Source organism: Macaca mulatta, chromosome 7 (assembly GCF_049350105.2).
Source record: "Macaca mulatta isolate MMU2019108-1 chromosome 7, T2T-MMU8v2.0, whole genome shotgun sequence".
NCBI lineage: Eukaryota > Metazoa > Chordata > Mammalia > Primates > Cercopithecidae > Macaca > Macaca mulatta.
Genome location: NC_133412.1, coordinates 34,001,251 through 34,018,156, shown reverse-complemented (window position 1 = coordinate 34,018,156; position 16,906 = coordinate 34,001,251). Strand labels below are relative to the sequence as shown.

General features: G+C 34.6%; 1 protein-coding gene across 28 annotated transcripts in view; it reads left to right on the top strand.

The window, feature by feature from the left end:
• ZNF280D (zinc finger protein 280D) overlaps nucleotides 1-16,906 on the top strand; it is a 97,655-nt gene that overhangs the window by 14,574 nt on the left and 66,175 nt on the right. For 8 of the 28 annotated variants that reach the window (XR_013395599.1, XR_013395598.1, XM_015142305.3 and 5 more), the window contains exons 2-5: nucleotides 7,470-7,513; nucleotides 10,520-10,666; nucleotides 13,568-13,633; nucleotides 13,734-13,873. Coding sequence is in view for 23 of the 28 variants with exons in the window: in XM_015142305.3 (XP_014997791.2) it covers nucleotides 10,531-10,666; nucleotides 13,568-13,633; nucleotides 13,734-13,873 (342 nt within the window). In the remaining 5 variants the exon portion in view is untranslated. Of the gene's footprint in view, nucleotides 1-7,094; nucleotides 7,200-7,469; nucleotides 7,514-7,625; nucleotides 7,695-10,519; nucleotides 10,667-13,567; nucleotides 13,634-13,733; nucleotides 13,874-16,906 lie in introns of all 28 variants that reach the window. The other 20 variants (XR_013395601.1, XM_028850961.2, XM_015142306.3 and 17 more) reach the window with 5 other exon arrangements.

Sequence of the window (16,906 nt, the reverse complement as noted above, 5' to 3'; positions counted from 1 at the left end):
ACAGAATTTCTTAACACAGTCCATAGGTGCTTCATTGTTTAACTCTTAACTCTTGTCTATCTCTGTTGTCTTATCTCTTCCCATGTAACTCCTTGCTTTTTTTTTTTTTTGTCACAGTGGTTTCTTTGCAGCTTTTCATATTTGCTGGCCTGCCTTTTGCCATAGGTCTTTTGCACATGCAGTTCTTTCTTCATGGAATCCTCCCTTCCTTCTCCTGTTTGCCTAGTTAACTCCAACCCTTTCTTCAAATAACAGCTTAATCATCACTTTTTTTTTTTTTTTTTTTTAGCAAAACCAATTTTGATTATACTGGCTATAATTCCAGATTCATAACCTTCATAGCACTTACCATTGTCATTTTACATCCCTTTGTATGAGTGTTTGTCCCTATCTCTAGACTACAGGTTTCATGAATGCAATAACTATGTATTAATTTTTGTTCATTGTTGTATTCCTACCCGACACACAGTACATGTTCAATCAGTACAGCTGTCCCTTAGTATTCATGAGAGATTGGTTCCAGGACCCCAGTGGATAGCAGAATCTGAGGATGCTCAAGTCCCTTATATAACATGGTGTAGTACTTGGATATAACCTATACACACGCTCTCATATACTTTAAATCATCTCTAGATTACTTATGATACCTAATACAAAGTAAATGCTATGTAAATTGTTGTTACATGTTTTTAAATTTGCATTTTTTATTCTGTTGTTACTGTTTATTGGTTTTGTTTCTGAATATTTCAGTCCGTGGTTGGTTGAATCTGTGGATGTGGAACCACGGATAGGGAGGGCCAATTGTATACTTTTGGAATAAATGACCTTCCGTCTTATAGATCTTCTGGTACATCTTCAACAGTACATCTTCAATTTGTATTTTTGTTAATTTTTTTGGAGGGGGGCAAATACAAAACTGTTACTACCATTCGTTCTCTTATTGAGATCTTTTAAAACTTCATTCCATTTATTTATTTATTTAACATATTCCTTCATTTGTTTTTCGATCCAGGGACAGACTGGGTAAAGCCTCATTCTGCTTGTTTACATGTATTACACTCTCTACTCATGTATAAATTTAATCTGCACACAGGATAGGCTTTTTTCAAATTATTGCTGTAAATACTGCCCTTAGTTAAGTCATTCAAGGCATTAGAATACCCTTTTTACCCCTTAACCACAACTCTGTCTTCAATCACTATTATCTGTTGCATCACACACACAGCAAACTACTGAGTGGGATTGGGAATAGGGCAGGAGAGGGAATAGATTCTTACTTTGTACTCTATATACTTCTGTATGTTTGAACCATTTTCAGTAAACATGTTTTATTTTTTTAAAAACAGTGCTAATGAAAATATTTTTACTTTAAGGATTAATGTATATGTTTCTTCCATGATAGGGTATTTCCTAACCCCTGGCTAGTGTGATTGCTTTTATTCAAACTCCTAACCTAGAAACTCTTAACTTTTTGGTTCATAGGCTGCTATGAGAATTTGATGCACTGTCTTATCTTTCCAGAAATTGAGTATTCACAAAATTTTGCTAACTTTTATATTTCTGTGGTGCCCCAAACCTTATCAAGAACCTCTGCTGTACCACTTTTAGTTTTTGTAATTATAGCAACCATATCCTCTTTTATAAGATATTTATGTATTCATCATAATCCCCCTAATAGGTAGCTTTTTGAGATAGGGTCCTTTTCATATCCTATGAAAAAAGTGTTGCGATTTGCACCTTGCATTAGAAAGAAAACAATTAAGGATATTATTTTTCAAATTCTTAATCATTAATATTATTAAGTATTTTATTGTCCTTTCAAAGTCTGATTGAGCTCACTAACTTGGAGAATTGTTTTGGCTTTAAGGAATCCATCTGGATTTATCTTAATTTCAGAGAATTAAAATGCTAATTATTTGATAAGTTACCTTCAGAGAACGAAGTTTTTTGTGTAAGTGAGGAGATGGGCAGGGAAAGCTGGCCTCATTGAGGACCTGGATTTTCCCTGTTCTAGTCCTGATCACCTTGAAGGCCACTTCTTTCAAGACTGAATTCCAACCTTTTCCCTTCTCTTTGCCTGTTCATTGTTAAGATTCTCAAATATGTAATCTTTTAAAAATAACATTTGATATTTTTGGTTTGTTTTAAAAATAAAAACTATGGTGTATCCATATATTCCCTTTTTAAAGATCTTTTCTTTCTTAGAGTGCTTATTATCAGGAGACAACATTCTTCATAAAAATTAGAATCTTTCAGAAACTGAGTGAGATTTATCTTCTGAAGTCTCTTAAGATTCTATAATCATCTAGTGTTTTGTCTCTAGTGTTTTAACTGCTGATCAGGTGTTTTTAATAATGAAGTTTGTGTGGTCCGAATGTGCCCTTTTCAAGAATAAGACTGGTTTTTAACAGTAACAACTAGACTGATTCTGAAAAAGATACTTAGTTTTCTAACACTAAAACATTTGTAAGAAATGCTTGAGGCACAAAAGAAAGTATTGATTTAAATTTCATCTGCTTAAAGATTGTAAATAAAAAATATAAAAGTTAATTTCTTTATAAAATTTCATAGCTAAATCCCTAAATTTTTAAAAATCATTTTAATCATAGGTCTCTCTTTTAATTATTTTATTATTGCTTATGATTTACATTTTCTATCACACAGATAGTGCCAAAGTAGATATCATCATTCACTGCTTTTCTAATCCTGTTACAGTAATTTCCAATTTTCCATAATGGAATCAACAGGCAATGGATAGTAAGGGGATATACAACAGTAGTTTTAACAATTGCTGTTTTTACTCAAAAGATTTCATATGATTGTAAGGTGATGAACATTAAATAAAAATTAATTTTCAAATACTTTCTTGATAGTTGGAAGTGCTTGAGGGATCACAAAATCAGGGTTTGAAATTTAGATTGGTATTCATAGTTAAGAATTCACTTTGTATCCTTTAAGTTCTATTCATTTGAGATTAGAATTCAAAAATGATAGTCCTCCATTTCAGTATGCCATTGGTGACAGAAAGACTAAAGAATTGCTTATAAAATGAAATAGAATATAAACAAAAGCTGATTTAAGTAGAATTACTTAAATGCCTGATTTCTTGGAAAATTTCTGAGAGTAAAAAATGAAAGATCAAACTTTACTGAACCAATAAGCCAGTGTCATCTAAATGATTCCACCGAAACACTCATTTTAAGTATATAAGTAAATTGTTAGTTTTTTATAGATAGAACATTATCTTGAGCTAACTTTATGAGTTAGTTGAAGTTCATTTTTATGTGCAATACTTATTTTGCATATAAATTTTTGCTATTTGAAATGGTTTTCTTTTTTGTACCTGTTTTTTTGTTAAGTTGATCATATCTTGTTTTTTTTGGCGTTGCCAACTTCTTGGTTAGTAATACAATCCCCAATTAAAATATTTTTACGATGGGGAGACAAAAAGAAAGATTAACTTTATAATGTGATTTTTTTGATTATTTCATTGATTATATATCTTGAATTTATGGGATTGGGGAAGATGTAGAAGTTAACTGTTCTGCCGGGCATGGTGGCTCACACCTGTAATGCCAGCACTTTGGGAGGCCAAGGCGGGCAGATCACTTGAGTTCAGGAGTTTGAGACCAGCCTGGCCAACATGGCGAAACCCTGAATGTACCAAAAATACAAAATTATTCGGGCGTGGTGGTGCGCGCCTACAGTCCCAGCTACTCGGGAGGCTGAGGCAGGAGAATCACTTGAACCTGGGAGGCTGAGGTTGCAGTGAGCTGAGATGGTGCCACTGCACTCCAGCCTGATCAACAGAGCAAGACTCCATCTCAGAAAAAAAAGCTAACCATTCACCATGTTCCTCATAATCTCTTTTGTGTTTTAATTACTAGCTATTTATTTATTTATTTATTTATTTATTTATTAGAAAATAAAATACTAAGATACATGTAGAATGAGTGCTTTTTCTTACCTTTGCTTTCTTTTTTTTTGGAGTGAGGGTCTCACTCTGTCACCCAGGCTGGAGTGCAGTGGCCCAGTCTCGGCCTATTGCTGCCTTGACCTCTTGCAGCTGGGACCATGGGCATGTGCCACCACTCCCGGTAATTTTCGTGTATTTTTTGTGGAGATGGGGTTTTGCCACGTTGCCCAGGCTGGTCTTGAACTCCTGAACTCAAGCCATCCTCCCACCTTGGCCTCCCAAAGTGCTGGGATTATAGGCATGAGCCACTATGCCCAGCCTGAATGTTTTTTCTTAATAGAAATGTCATAAAGATACCTTATCTAAATGTTAATTTTTATATGTTGGTACTTTTGAATGGGATACTTATTCTATTAGATTAGTAGTATATAATTTAACAGTGTGTTATGTTTATATGAGGGTAAAATTTTTTTTGGTGTATATTTTAATTAGTTTAGAAATGCTTTTTTTGTATATTTTAATTAGTTTAAGAAATGCTTAGCTGATAGCACATAAATTCCAGTATAATAGAATTGGAATTAGTTCTTTTTTTTTTTTTTTTTTTTGAGACTGAGTCTTGCTCTGTCGCCCAGACTGGAGTGCAGTGGCGCAGTCTCAGCTCACTGCTGCAACCTCTGCCTCCTGGTTAAAGCCATTCTTCTGCTTCAGCCTCCCGAGTAGCTTGGATTGCAGGCACGCTCCAACATGCCCGGCTAATGTTTTAATTTTTAATAGAGACCGGGTTTCAGCATGTTGGCCAGGCTGTTCTTGAACTCCTGACCTCAAGTGATCCTCCTGCCTCGGCCTCCCAAAGTGCTGGAATTATAGGCGTGAGCCACCGTGCCCGGCCTAGAGTTTTTTAAAATGGGATTTATCCCAGAGTTAAAAATAGTTAAACATTATTAAGTGGTTTCTATGTGCCAGGCACTGAGATGTGTTTTATATATATTATCTCATTTAATCTTCATTATAATCCAATGACATAAGTCTATTTTTATTTTATATGTATATGTAAATGGTAAATGTATATATAAAAAGCAGTAAACAAGGCACTAGGTTAACTAACTTGTCCAACATCATATGGGTAGTAAGTGATTGAGTCAGAATTTGAATTTGGCATTCATTCTTCACCATGTTTTACTCTTCATGGTTACTGAATGTTTAAGGTATACAATAGATTTTGAGCTGAATTAAGCCAGAATCTTTTCAGTTGAAATATAGTATAGCCTGAGAGCTAGAATTGAAGATGACTTGGCAGAAAGTTGTGGCCATGCTGGTACTATGACTTGGTTCTCCTGATTTCTAGTGTGGTATTCTTTTTTCAAATGTGCATACACTGTAGTTGTAGTTTGTGAAATTACTTAATTTTTTTCTTATCAGAGAGTAAAGAGGACTATGTCTAGTATATAGCACACCTGTGTTCGTAGTATGTGCTCAGTACTAGATCACATACAGTATTAATATTATTTAATACAGCAACATTACATCAGGTGATATCTATCAATGGATGAAAGTGAAAATTTCAGTTAGTGAAAATACTTAGACCCACATTTCCATTGATTTCTAATCTTTTATAGAAAAAGATATCGTTTAATTTTAGATAAAAACTGAAATCAAACATTTATAAAATAGGAATTATAATTATTTATGTGGGCAGTATCCATAAATGAACGGATTTTATTTTAAGTCAGTTACTTGGAATTCATTTTTCCCCCATACAAACAGTATATTAAATATGGGCATGTAATCTGTACCTGAGTTAGTAGTTGAACTTGAGAGTCTCCTTTTTTTTTTTTTTTTCCTGGCTATTTTATTTTATTTTATTTTTTTGAGAGTCATAGTCTTGCTCTCTCTCTCAGGCTGGAGTACAGTGGTGCAGTCTCAGCTCACTGTAACCTCTGCCTCCTGGATTCAAGCGATTCTCCTGCCTCAGCTTCCCAAGTAGCTGGGACTACAGGCATGTGCCACCACGCCCAGCTAATTTTTATATTTTTTCATAGAGACGGGGTTTGACTCTGTGTTGGCCAGGCTGGTCTCGAACTCCTGCCTCAGGTGATACGCCTGCCTTGTCCTCCCAAAGTGTTGGGATTACAGGCGTGAGCTGCCACGCCCGACCTTTTCTGGCTATCTTAAAGAGCCAACTCTGAGCTGATGCCTTTGACGTCCCCGTTGCATATCTTTGTTGGATATACCACTTCTCTGGCAGCAGATTTAATGTTTCATAGAATTCTGTGCTTTACCAACAAAATTCTGAAGCCAGTAGATACTTATGTGGTCACTTAAAAACATTATATATGAGTCCATCGGATATGTAATTGTGAATCTTAAAAATATTCTGTGTTCCTGGTATTGGTAAGTCCTTAATGTGAAGCAAGAATTATCATGTATTTATCTGAAATAAGCATTATACTGTTGCTAGTGGGACAAGCTACAGCTATTCAAAAACTGAGTTAAAGAGATTTTTAATAGTACAACTTTAGAACTAGGGGATATTAAGTTAAACACAAGATTCACTAGAGTCTCTTGTGATAGTAACTCTGAATAACTGAATTAATAACAATAACTTCTGGAATTAAAGTAATAATTTTTTCCTTTGTGCTATTTCAGTTTACATAATTTGGAAATTGAAAAGTAGGAAAGCTTGCTTTTGTCAGCCTAAGGATAAAGAGGAAAGTGAAGGTTGAATTAGTTGTGTATTCCAGTGTTTTAGATTTCCATTGTTTAATTTTTGACATTTTTTTGCTTTATAACTCAGTTTTATAAAAGCTTGTTTATTTTGTAAAATTTATGCTATTGCGTGTGCATGGAAATTCAAAAAGCAGATTCTCAGTTTGAATAAAGCAATTCAAATAGTTTTTTATTTTCCAAAAAAAATGTGTATTCTAACAGCATTTTTAAAGCCAAATAAATTATTGACATACTAGATTGTAAACTTCCGAAGTCTAGGAATGTGACTTACTCATTTTTGTTTTCCCCTGACCTTAGCACATTACCTTGCATACAGAAGGCCATGAGTAGTTATTTTTTGAATGAATTAATCTATGATGAAATATTTCCAGTGAATTTTCTGTTCCCATTTAGTTGATAAAAAACCAGAAAGATAAAACTAAAATTTATTTAAAATTGTGTTTTCTTACAGAAATAATTACATGTATTTCTGAAATACAAAGAAAAGATAAACAGTTAAAGATTAATGTCACTCAGCATTTGAAAAGTTCGATTTCCAGTAACAATACATTGTAAGGTGATTACTCATTTTTACTAAATAATACTTTAAAAAATTATTTGTAATTTATGAATCATGACATTTCTTCAAGTATTAAGTGCTGAGTATAATAATCATGTTTTTATTAAATTTGGGTTTATTCAGGAATGAACCAGTTATGTAAAATGAACTATATGTGTATATCAAATATATCAAACATAATTGATCTCTGTATAGGAGAAAAGATTAAATATGTATACGTCTAATTTAATGAAGTCCACGCTAATAGTTGGTATCTTTATTTTATAGGAAGGAAAACAGAAATAACTTGCTGCCTTGTCTGGAGTCACATGGTGAGTTTAGAGATTAAAGTTACATCCAATAATTTGTGAATCCCAAGTTTCATGTTTCAATATTTGGTGTTACTTAAAGTGACTCATAAAATTGACTGATGTCATGTGTCAGTACTTAGGTGACAATTTACAGAAAGTCATCTCTGCAGCTTGATGGGCGACAACCCTTTTCAACCAAAAAGTAAGTGTTGCTGCCACGACTAATACTAGTATATGTGACTTTCGTATCACTTTACTTCAGGAGAAAGGATGAAAGTTGGGAGACATTTAAAAAAAAATGCTTAAAATTGTTAAAGCAACAAATGTTCACATAAAAACAAGTAATATAAATAAAAAAGTGAGTAAAATAGAGGTGTTTTCCCCCATTATCAGAAGAAACTACTTTTACCAATTTGATACATATAATCTTACATGTTTCTTCTGTACACAGAGAAAAAGTAAATTGTTTCTTAAAAAGTTGTAAAGCTATTATGCCTTAAAATATTTTTTTCTCAAAAATATATCCTGGGTATATTAACAATGGCAGTGCCCTGTTAAAAAGAACAAGGAAGACCTTTGTATACTATATGAGTTTGCTAGGACTGCCATAACAAAGTACCGCAGACTGGGTGGCTTACACAGTGGAAATTTTTCTCATAATTCTTGAGTCTAGAAGTCCAAGATTAAGGTGTTGGTAGGATTGATTTCTTCTGAGGGCCATATGGGAGGGGTTTGAGGCCTCTCTTCTTGACTTGTAGATGACCGTCTTCTCCTTTTTTTTTTTTTTTTTAAGACGGATTCTCACTCTGTCACCCAGGCTGGAGTACAGTGGCGCGATCTCGACTTATTGCAATCTCCTCCTCCTGGGCTCAAGTGATTCTCCTGCCTTAGCCTCCTGAGTAGCTGGGACTACAGGTGCTCACCACCAATCCTGGCTAAGTTTTTTTGTATTTTTAGTAGAGACTGGGTTTCACCGTGTTGGCCATGCTGGTATTGAACTCCTGACCTCAGGTGATCCGCCTGCCTCGGCCTCCCAAAGTGTTGTGATTATAGGTGTGAGCCACTGTGTGCATCCTCCATCTTCTTCTTATACCTTCTTGTGATCTCCTTTCCTGCTTGTGTCTGTGTCCTAATCTCCTCTTCTATTAAGGACACCAGTCATACTAGATTAGGGCCCACCCTACTAACCTTATTTTAGTTTAATTACTTCTGCAGACCCAGTCTCCAAATATAGTCACATTCTATGGTGGTGAGGGTTAGCACTTAAACATATGAATTTTGAGAAAATGCAGTTCAGCCTATACATGTAACAACTGGATGTAAATGATACTTTTGTTATTACTATACAACGAGTGTCCCTAATTATTTAAAATTATGCATTTTCTGACTTCGCCTAGTCCATATATTATTATATGCTATGTGCCTACTGCCCCTCTAATGTGTGGGGGGAATGTATTCCTATATGACCTTGAACATATAAAATTAACACACATGAAAAAACAGTTTGAGATCATATATGTTAAATCTTGAACTGCATGATATTGATTATCAGTGTAGTTCAGATTTTGAAGGAAAGTAAAATCTAATGGTTTATTAGGGGAATTATAATTGAACCAAGAGTCAGGAGGGCCAGGGAATTAATATTTTGTTGAATATTCACTTGATGTTAGGTGCTTTATGTGGCATTTTCTTGAATCTATGTGATACTTCTATTAGGTAGATATCATACTTCTATTACAGATGAGGAAAATAGGTTCAAGTAACTTCTCTAGAGTCATATGATTATAAACAGTGGAATACAGGTTTGAATTACTCAATTTGATATCAAGTCTCTGCTGTCTTTGCTGCAGACTGGAGTGATATAGGCTAGAGCTGAGAAGGAAGGATATTCTGGGTAGAAGAAGTGGTGTAAATAATAGCTCTGAAACACACAATAAGGCTGGTGTTTCAAGTATTTAAAAAACACAAATGCTAAGTTATGACTTGCCAATGAAAATTAGTATTTTTAATTATTAGATTTGAAGAACTCTGTATAATTAGTCAAATAGTACAGTTTAGAGAAAAAAAGGTTGCTGATATTGATGGCATTTAGGAAAATGGGAAGGCCTTTTTTTTTTGGTAGGTGGACTACACTACAACATTAGACTAGAAAATGATTTGTGACTTTCTTCCTGTGAGAAATATCTACTTTGCCCTTAATTGAATAAGCCTAATTCGTTTTCCATATTCTATTCTAGCGTCTCTTCCCTGCTGTGTTCTGTGCCTGCCATTATTATTATTATTATTATTATTGTTATTATTTATTTTTTTAAAGACATACTCTCACTCTGTCACCCTGGCTGGAATGCAGTGGCATGATCTCAGCTCACTGCAACCTCCACCTCCTAGGTTCAAGCGATTCTCCTGACTCAGCCTCCCAAGTAGCTGGGATTACAGACTCGGGCCACCACGCCCGGCTAATTTTTCTGTCTTTAGTAGAGATGGAGGTTTCACCATGTTGGCCAGGCTGGTCTCGAACTCCTGACCTCAAGCAATCTGTCTGCCTTGGCTTCCCAAAGTGCCGGGATTACAGGTGTGAGCCGCCTCTCCCATCCCGCCTGGCATTCTTGAATCTGCTTTAGTTTATCCCGTTTATCTCCCACCTGTTGCCTCTTATTCTTAGTTTATCTGCCTTTTGTGAATACATTTTTAAAAAGACAGTGGGTATAATCCTTTTTGTAGAGATAATCATATTCTATGTATATGACTAAAACTCACTTTCACTGAATTTGACTATTCCAGATTTTCTGTCTACTGTAAATAACTACTGTCATCAATGATCTGTTTATCTAAATTTTATTATTTAATATTTTAGAGAGTAAGCTCTGCACTTCTCACTGTTGTTACCACATACTGACTACAAATATCAATTCAGAAATTCCTATTAGGGTTATTAAAGTACATCTTATATTTAATGCTATGTATTACAAAAATGTTTTTATCTTTATTTTCAAAAATGAGGTTTACTTCTCTCCTTTTGAAAATCAGGTAATTCAAAAATGGCAGAACTGTTTATGGAATGTGAAGAAGAGGAGCTGGAACCATGGCAGAAGAAAGTAAAAGAAGTTGAGGATGACGATGATGATGAGCCAATCTTTGTTGGAGAGATATCAAGTTCAAAACCAGCAATTTCAAGTAAGCATTTACTTTTAGTGAAACCAAACTTTATAAGGTATTACTTCTAATAGAAAAACTTGTGAACTGTTTAATAGGTACTTGGTGTTCATGTTCCACTGTAAAGAGTTAGGTGTGAGAGATTGGGTGGGAGGCCAGTAAGAGCTTGAGAATCAGGATGGCGATGTGTTTGGGGACTTGAGGAAGGAGGTAAGAGGTTAAATATCAGATGTCAGAAAAGAGAAATGGACTGAGATTAGCTAGTGACCCTGGAGGTCTTCTGAGATTAGAAATCGTAATTTTTAATGGAGTTAATTAATTAATTTATTTATTTATTTGAGACAGGGTCTAACTCTATTGCGAGACTGGAGTGCAGTGGTGCAATCACGGCTCACTGTAGCCTCAACCTCCTTGGCTCAAGCGATCCTCCCACTTCAGCTTCCCGAGTAGCTGGGACTACAGGCGTGTGTTACCATGCCTGCCTAATTTTTGTATTTTTTGTAGAGACAGGATCTCACCATGCTGCCCAGGCTGCTCTCGAACTCCTGAGCTCAAGTGGTCCACCTGCCTCATCCTTCCAGAGTGCTAAGATTGTAGGTGTGAGTCACTGCACCTGGCCTTAAGTAACGTATTTATCTGTTTATTCTTTTTTATTTTTTTCAAACCCAGGAGAAAAGAAAATAAAATATTTGGAATGCTTTGCTTAAAATTTCAGAATATACTAAGTGAGTTTTTGTTGGTCTCAAATGGGACTTCTCACATCCAGTCCTCACTGTAGTGTCATCTATACATGGCCACAAAATGTATAGGTGATGAATGATTGCACAGTCTCTGGCCTGTGTACCAATAGAAGCTGCAGCTTCTGACCATATCCATCTTCCAGTAACTCCTTTTTATATTCATGAAAGATAACGGCGCTGTCTACAGCCACTCTACTTGGATGATGTAGCGTTTAGTACATTTAAATCCTTAAGGCTTTTGGGCAGAACAACTTGGTACCTTTGTGGCTTATTAGCTTTGAATTAGAGAATTGGTCTTGACATTGTTATAATATTAATGTGCAGATACTGTGACATTTGTTAAAATGTCCACTCAAAAATGTATGACAGTGCAGAGAAATAATGTACAAATTTCAGGGAGAAAGAGAAAATAGATCCTTTTGCATTTCATTTACTTGTTTGAAGCCAGGAGAATTTACCAAAGAATGTTATGTACCCAGTTTACTAGTGTGTGTGTGTTTACTTACCATGGTAGTGCTTCAAAGTGTGATTAAGAGACTAAAATTTTCTGAAAGCCTAGTTCTTGCTTCGCTTACCTCTAAACTCGGATTGGCACCTTTATTCAGTTTTATTAGAGAGACAGTAATTACACCAATCGGATTTTCAGTACCATTTCCTGTGGCACGTTGGTCATCTCTCATGGAATGCTAAGCGGAGTGCCACTTGGATTATAAAATGTATTACGCATGATGGCATTGTTGGTAATAGTGGAACATAATATTCTCTTAATTATTGTTTTATATTGAAATGTTATATTGCAAAATTATTCAAACTCTTACCGAAAACATGACAGTTAAGATTCAAGTTGAATTTATACTGATTGTAGATGACTCTTCATGGTATTCAAGTAGAACGTTGTACATTAGTTTTAAAATAATTCCATCAAGAAGGGGATTGACCCCAATAGAATTTCTTTTCTACAGTGTTAAGGTGAATAATTTAAATGGTTTTATTGTTATTTTATGTGTAAGCCAGAAAATATGTTAACGTATGGAACATGAGTTAAATGTTTGTATAAAACTGCAAGAAAGGAGGTCAAAAACTTGTGATCCGTAGACTACACCCAGTAAAAAGTACGACAGCAATAGTTCTTTCATGGTCTGAGTAAATATTTAATCCTGAATTTCTGAGTGAAAACAGTTTCAAGTTCTTTGAGTAGAACTTTCTGTAATAAGATTTCTGTAGTGTTTAATTACAGAGCACTGCATTGACCTTATCAGAAAACAACCATATTTCTGTTTGAACCATTATTTTATAGAATTACTTAATGGGATCTGGTTCCTTTCTACTGTGAGGAAGATACAAGAAATTTTTATGAGATTTGGTGGGTTCTTTTTTTTTTTTTTTTTTTTGGTGCTTTTTACCTTTTTCTAACCAGCAATTTTAGGCAAATCCTCATGCTTCCAAACCACAATTTGATAAGCTAGAAGTTACAGAGTTTACATGCATGCAAGAATGAGGAACTTTAAATTGATCCTCAAAGTCATGGCAGGCTCAGATTGACTTCTGGTGTAGTGGTAGTTTTGAAACTTCTTAACTAATAAAATGCTATGATAAACTGTTGGTTCACTTTAGTCTGCAATCTCTGATAGTTTTCCTTTTTTAACTCAAAACTAATAGTAGATGATCCAATGAGATTTTCCGTAATGAAACTTCAAGGCTTCTAGAGGAGTGAATGCAGTGTAGAGGTTGGGCAAGGATTTGATTTTGAATCATAGGAACTTGACTGTATGTACAGCCCTGTCATCATGCAAAGAAAGATATACATTTAAATTACAGGTTGTATATAAATATATTTTTGGAAAATTTTTATTAACTATGTGATGTTTCTTCGCAAGCACAATGTTTTGAGTCACATGTAGTCAGATTTGTCATTCCCTTACTTCTGGCTTTTGGATTTTGAGTTACAATGAGAAAGATTGTTCTTAGTCTATAAAACAAAACCTAGTTATCTTGTTTCTTTTGTTTCTTTAGTAGATAAAGATGTATGTATTTAAAATGAACTATATTCTTAAATCAGTGATTAGTTATATACTCTTTCCATAAATCTGTTTAAATGTTTTCAATTGATGATTTCTATTATCTTAATATGTATTTCATTCAAACAATGAATTTTAAAATAAATAAATATAATCTTTTATAGATATTTTGAACAGAGTTAACCCCAGCTCATATTCAAGGGGACTAAAGAATGGTGCACTCAGTCGAGGTACAGTATTATTGTACTATTTTATTTTTAAAGTGAAGTATTTTGACAAAATTGATTATGTACAAATAATTTCAATATATTGTGTTACTTTAAAATACAGGTATTACTGCTGCATTCAAGCCTACAAGTCAACACTACACGAATCCAACATCAAATCCAGTGCCTGCCTCACCAATAAATTTTCATCCTGAGTCTAGATCTTCAGATAGTTCTGTTATTGTTCAGCCTTTTTCTAAACCTGTAAGTGTTTCTAAAACTATACAGCCAGCTCAGGGATCCATTGGATGTTATTTATCAATATCAACAATACCCAGTTAAAATTCTGGACTGTCATAAGTAGTCATCCAGTAGAAGCATAGTTAGCATCAGAAAATGTCACCATATTTTTGGTAACTCTAGCAGTACCCCAAGTAATAACTGAAGGAGCTAACTACCCAATCTGTTAATAACAGGCAGTATGCCTAAATAGGTACAGTAATGAAAACTATACTATCAAAATGTGAATAAAGTTATAATCAGTAATAAATATTGCATAATGACAAATATTTAAGATTGCAAACTGGGCCAGGTATTCTTAATTGGGAAAACAGTCAAGACACCATCATAGCTTTTTATTCTGAAAACATTCCTTTATAGTTCAGTTAGTTAAAAAAAAAAAGGTTTTTTTCCTATTACGAAATACTCCCACTTTTTTTGTTACAAAAAGTAATAGAAAATGGTAATAGTTAACATTCATTGAGCTGTTAGTATGTATAAGGCTTTGTGCTGAATGCCATAGGTAACTTCATTTCATTTAGTTCTTAAACATCCCCGTGAAGTAGACACTATAATTATCCTCATTTTTTAGTTGAGGAAACTGAGGCTTATAGAGGTTGAAAGATTTATTCAAAATCCCAAAGTTGGCAGTTGATGGATCTGGGATTTCAATCCAGCCTAACCCATAGTTTATATGTATATGCACACATACATACATATATGTTGTATATAAATGTACACTTTTTTAGTCATGAAAGAATTGCCTTAGTTGAACAGTTCTTAGACTGTATTTTGCAATCCTCTGGGGTTCCCCAAGACCCTTTCAGAGATTTGAGAGTCAACAGTGTTGTCATTATAATCACAGACTGTTTTCCTTTTCCACTGTGTTGTTATTTGCACTGGTGATGCTGAAGTAATGGTGGGTAAGCTGCTGGTACCTTAGTGTGAATCAAGGTAGTGCCACCAAAGTGTACTTACAGTTTCTGTATTAGTCACCTGCCATGCACTCACAGTAAACTATATTACTCAACTGAGTATTACTCAGTTATCCCCAATTTCCCTGATGAAGTATTAAAATGTTATTAGTTTTGTTAACTCTCTACACTTGAATATGTGTTTTTAAAAATATTCTGTGTGATGACATGGGTAGTATGCATAAAGTACCTCTGTGTCTGAAGTATGATGGTTGTCTTGAGGAAAAGCACTTGTGTGATTGAATTGTGAGGTAAACTACCTGATTTTGTTGTTGTTGTTAATAGAGCACCATTTTTACATGAAAGAATGACTGACATACCATGGTGTATTAGATATTTATTTCTGTGTATCAATATTACCACAAACTTACACAGCTTAAAACAACATATACTCTTTATCTCATGGTCTCACAGTTTCTGTGGGTCAGGAATCAAGCCATGGCTTAGGTGGGTTTTCTGCTTAAGGATCTCACAAGGCTGCATTCAAGATATGGTCCCTGAAGTTGCAGTTTCATCTGAAATTCTATTGGGGAAGTATTTGCTTCCAAGTTCACATGGTTGTTGGTAGCATTCAGTTCCTTAAGGGTTGTTGGAATGAGAATCTCAGTATCTTGTTGGCTTTTGGCTGGCTCCTTGGCAGGTAGGTTTTCCCAATAAGACTGCTTGCTTCCTCAAAGCTAGCAGGTGAGAGTGAGTCCTTAGCAAGATGCCCTTACGGTCTTAGGTAACATAATCATGTACACAAAAATCATATATATCCTGTCACCTTTGTTGTATTCTATTGGTTAAAAGCAAGTCAGAGGTCCTGCACACACTCAAAGGGAGGGAATTATACAGAACATGAATACCAGGACCCGGGGTTTATGGGTAATGACATTTACATGGAGGCCAATTTAGAGTCTGTCTGCCACACACTTACTCAATCTTGATTGTTTGGCAAACATTTCCTCAAACCTCTCACTTCAACAAAAACAATTGATAGTAATATTTCTTGCCAATGGTAAAATTTGAACTTTCAAGCAAAAATTAGAATTTTGGAAAACTCATTTGCCACCGTGATCTTGGCAGCTTTTGAATACCAAGAGTTTTCTGATGAGTGGTGGCGTTCATAAATAATGATTTAAAAAATATTGTGTAATGAACTATGTCACCATTTGGAAGACCTGTATAATTCAGTGAAACCAGTATTTTCCACATAACTGGTATATATATTACAAAAGTATGTATGGGTAAAACATCCATTTAAAAGCTAAGATAGATCAATGATTTTAATGGAACAGGGATACGGTTTCAGATTTCACACTGCAACAAACCTTTAAGAAAGTACCAACTGTTCAGTTTTGGTATAGTATCAAAATAGTATATCCACAGTTAATTAAAACCCTGTTAAAACACTCCCTTTTCCAGTTACATATTCCTATGAGGCAGATTTTAATAATATTCTTCAACCAAAACAACATGTCCTAGTAGATTGAAGGCAGAAGCAGATAAGAGGCTAAAACAATTTTTGATTAAGCTAGATAGTTAAGAGCTTTGCAAAGATGTGAAACAATGCCACTTTTCACTAGCTTTTTTTTGTGTTTGCAAGTCAATTTTCATTAAAATGTTATTTATGTTAATCTGTAATGAGTTTGTTATTTTAAAATGAATAAATAAATGTTATAAAATATTCTCTGTTTTAATTTCTAATATGGAAAATACTGATAGACATAACCAATGTAAACAAAATCTTTTTGGGTTCAACAATTTTAAAGTGCATAAAATGGTTCTGAAGCCAAAGAGTTAGGGCACCACTGTCTCAGAAAAATAGTAGTGAATTTTCCTAAAAATGTATATTCTTTAAATAATAAGAACAAGGGAGACTGCTGAGTCTCTGTCTTGAATCATCCAAGGTTCCACAGGCTATTTCTAATGTTTTAAAAAATGTAATAGGTGGCTGGGCGCAGTGGCTCATGCCTGTAGTCCCAGCACTTTGGGAGGCCAAGATGGGCGGATCACCTGAGGTCAGGTGTTCAAGACCAGCCTGGACAACAGGGCAAAACTC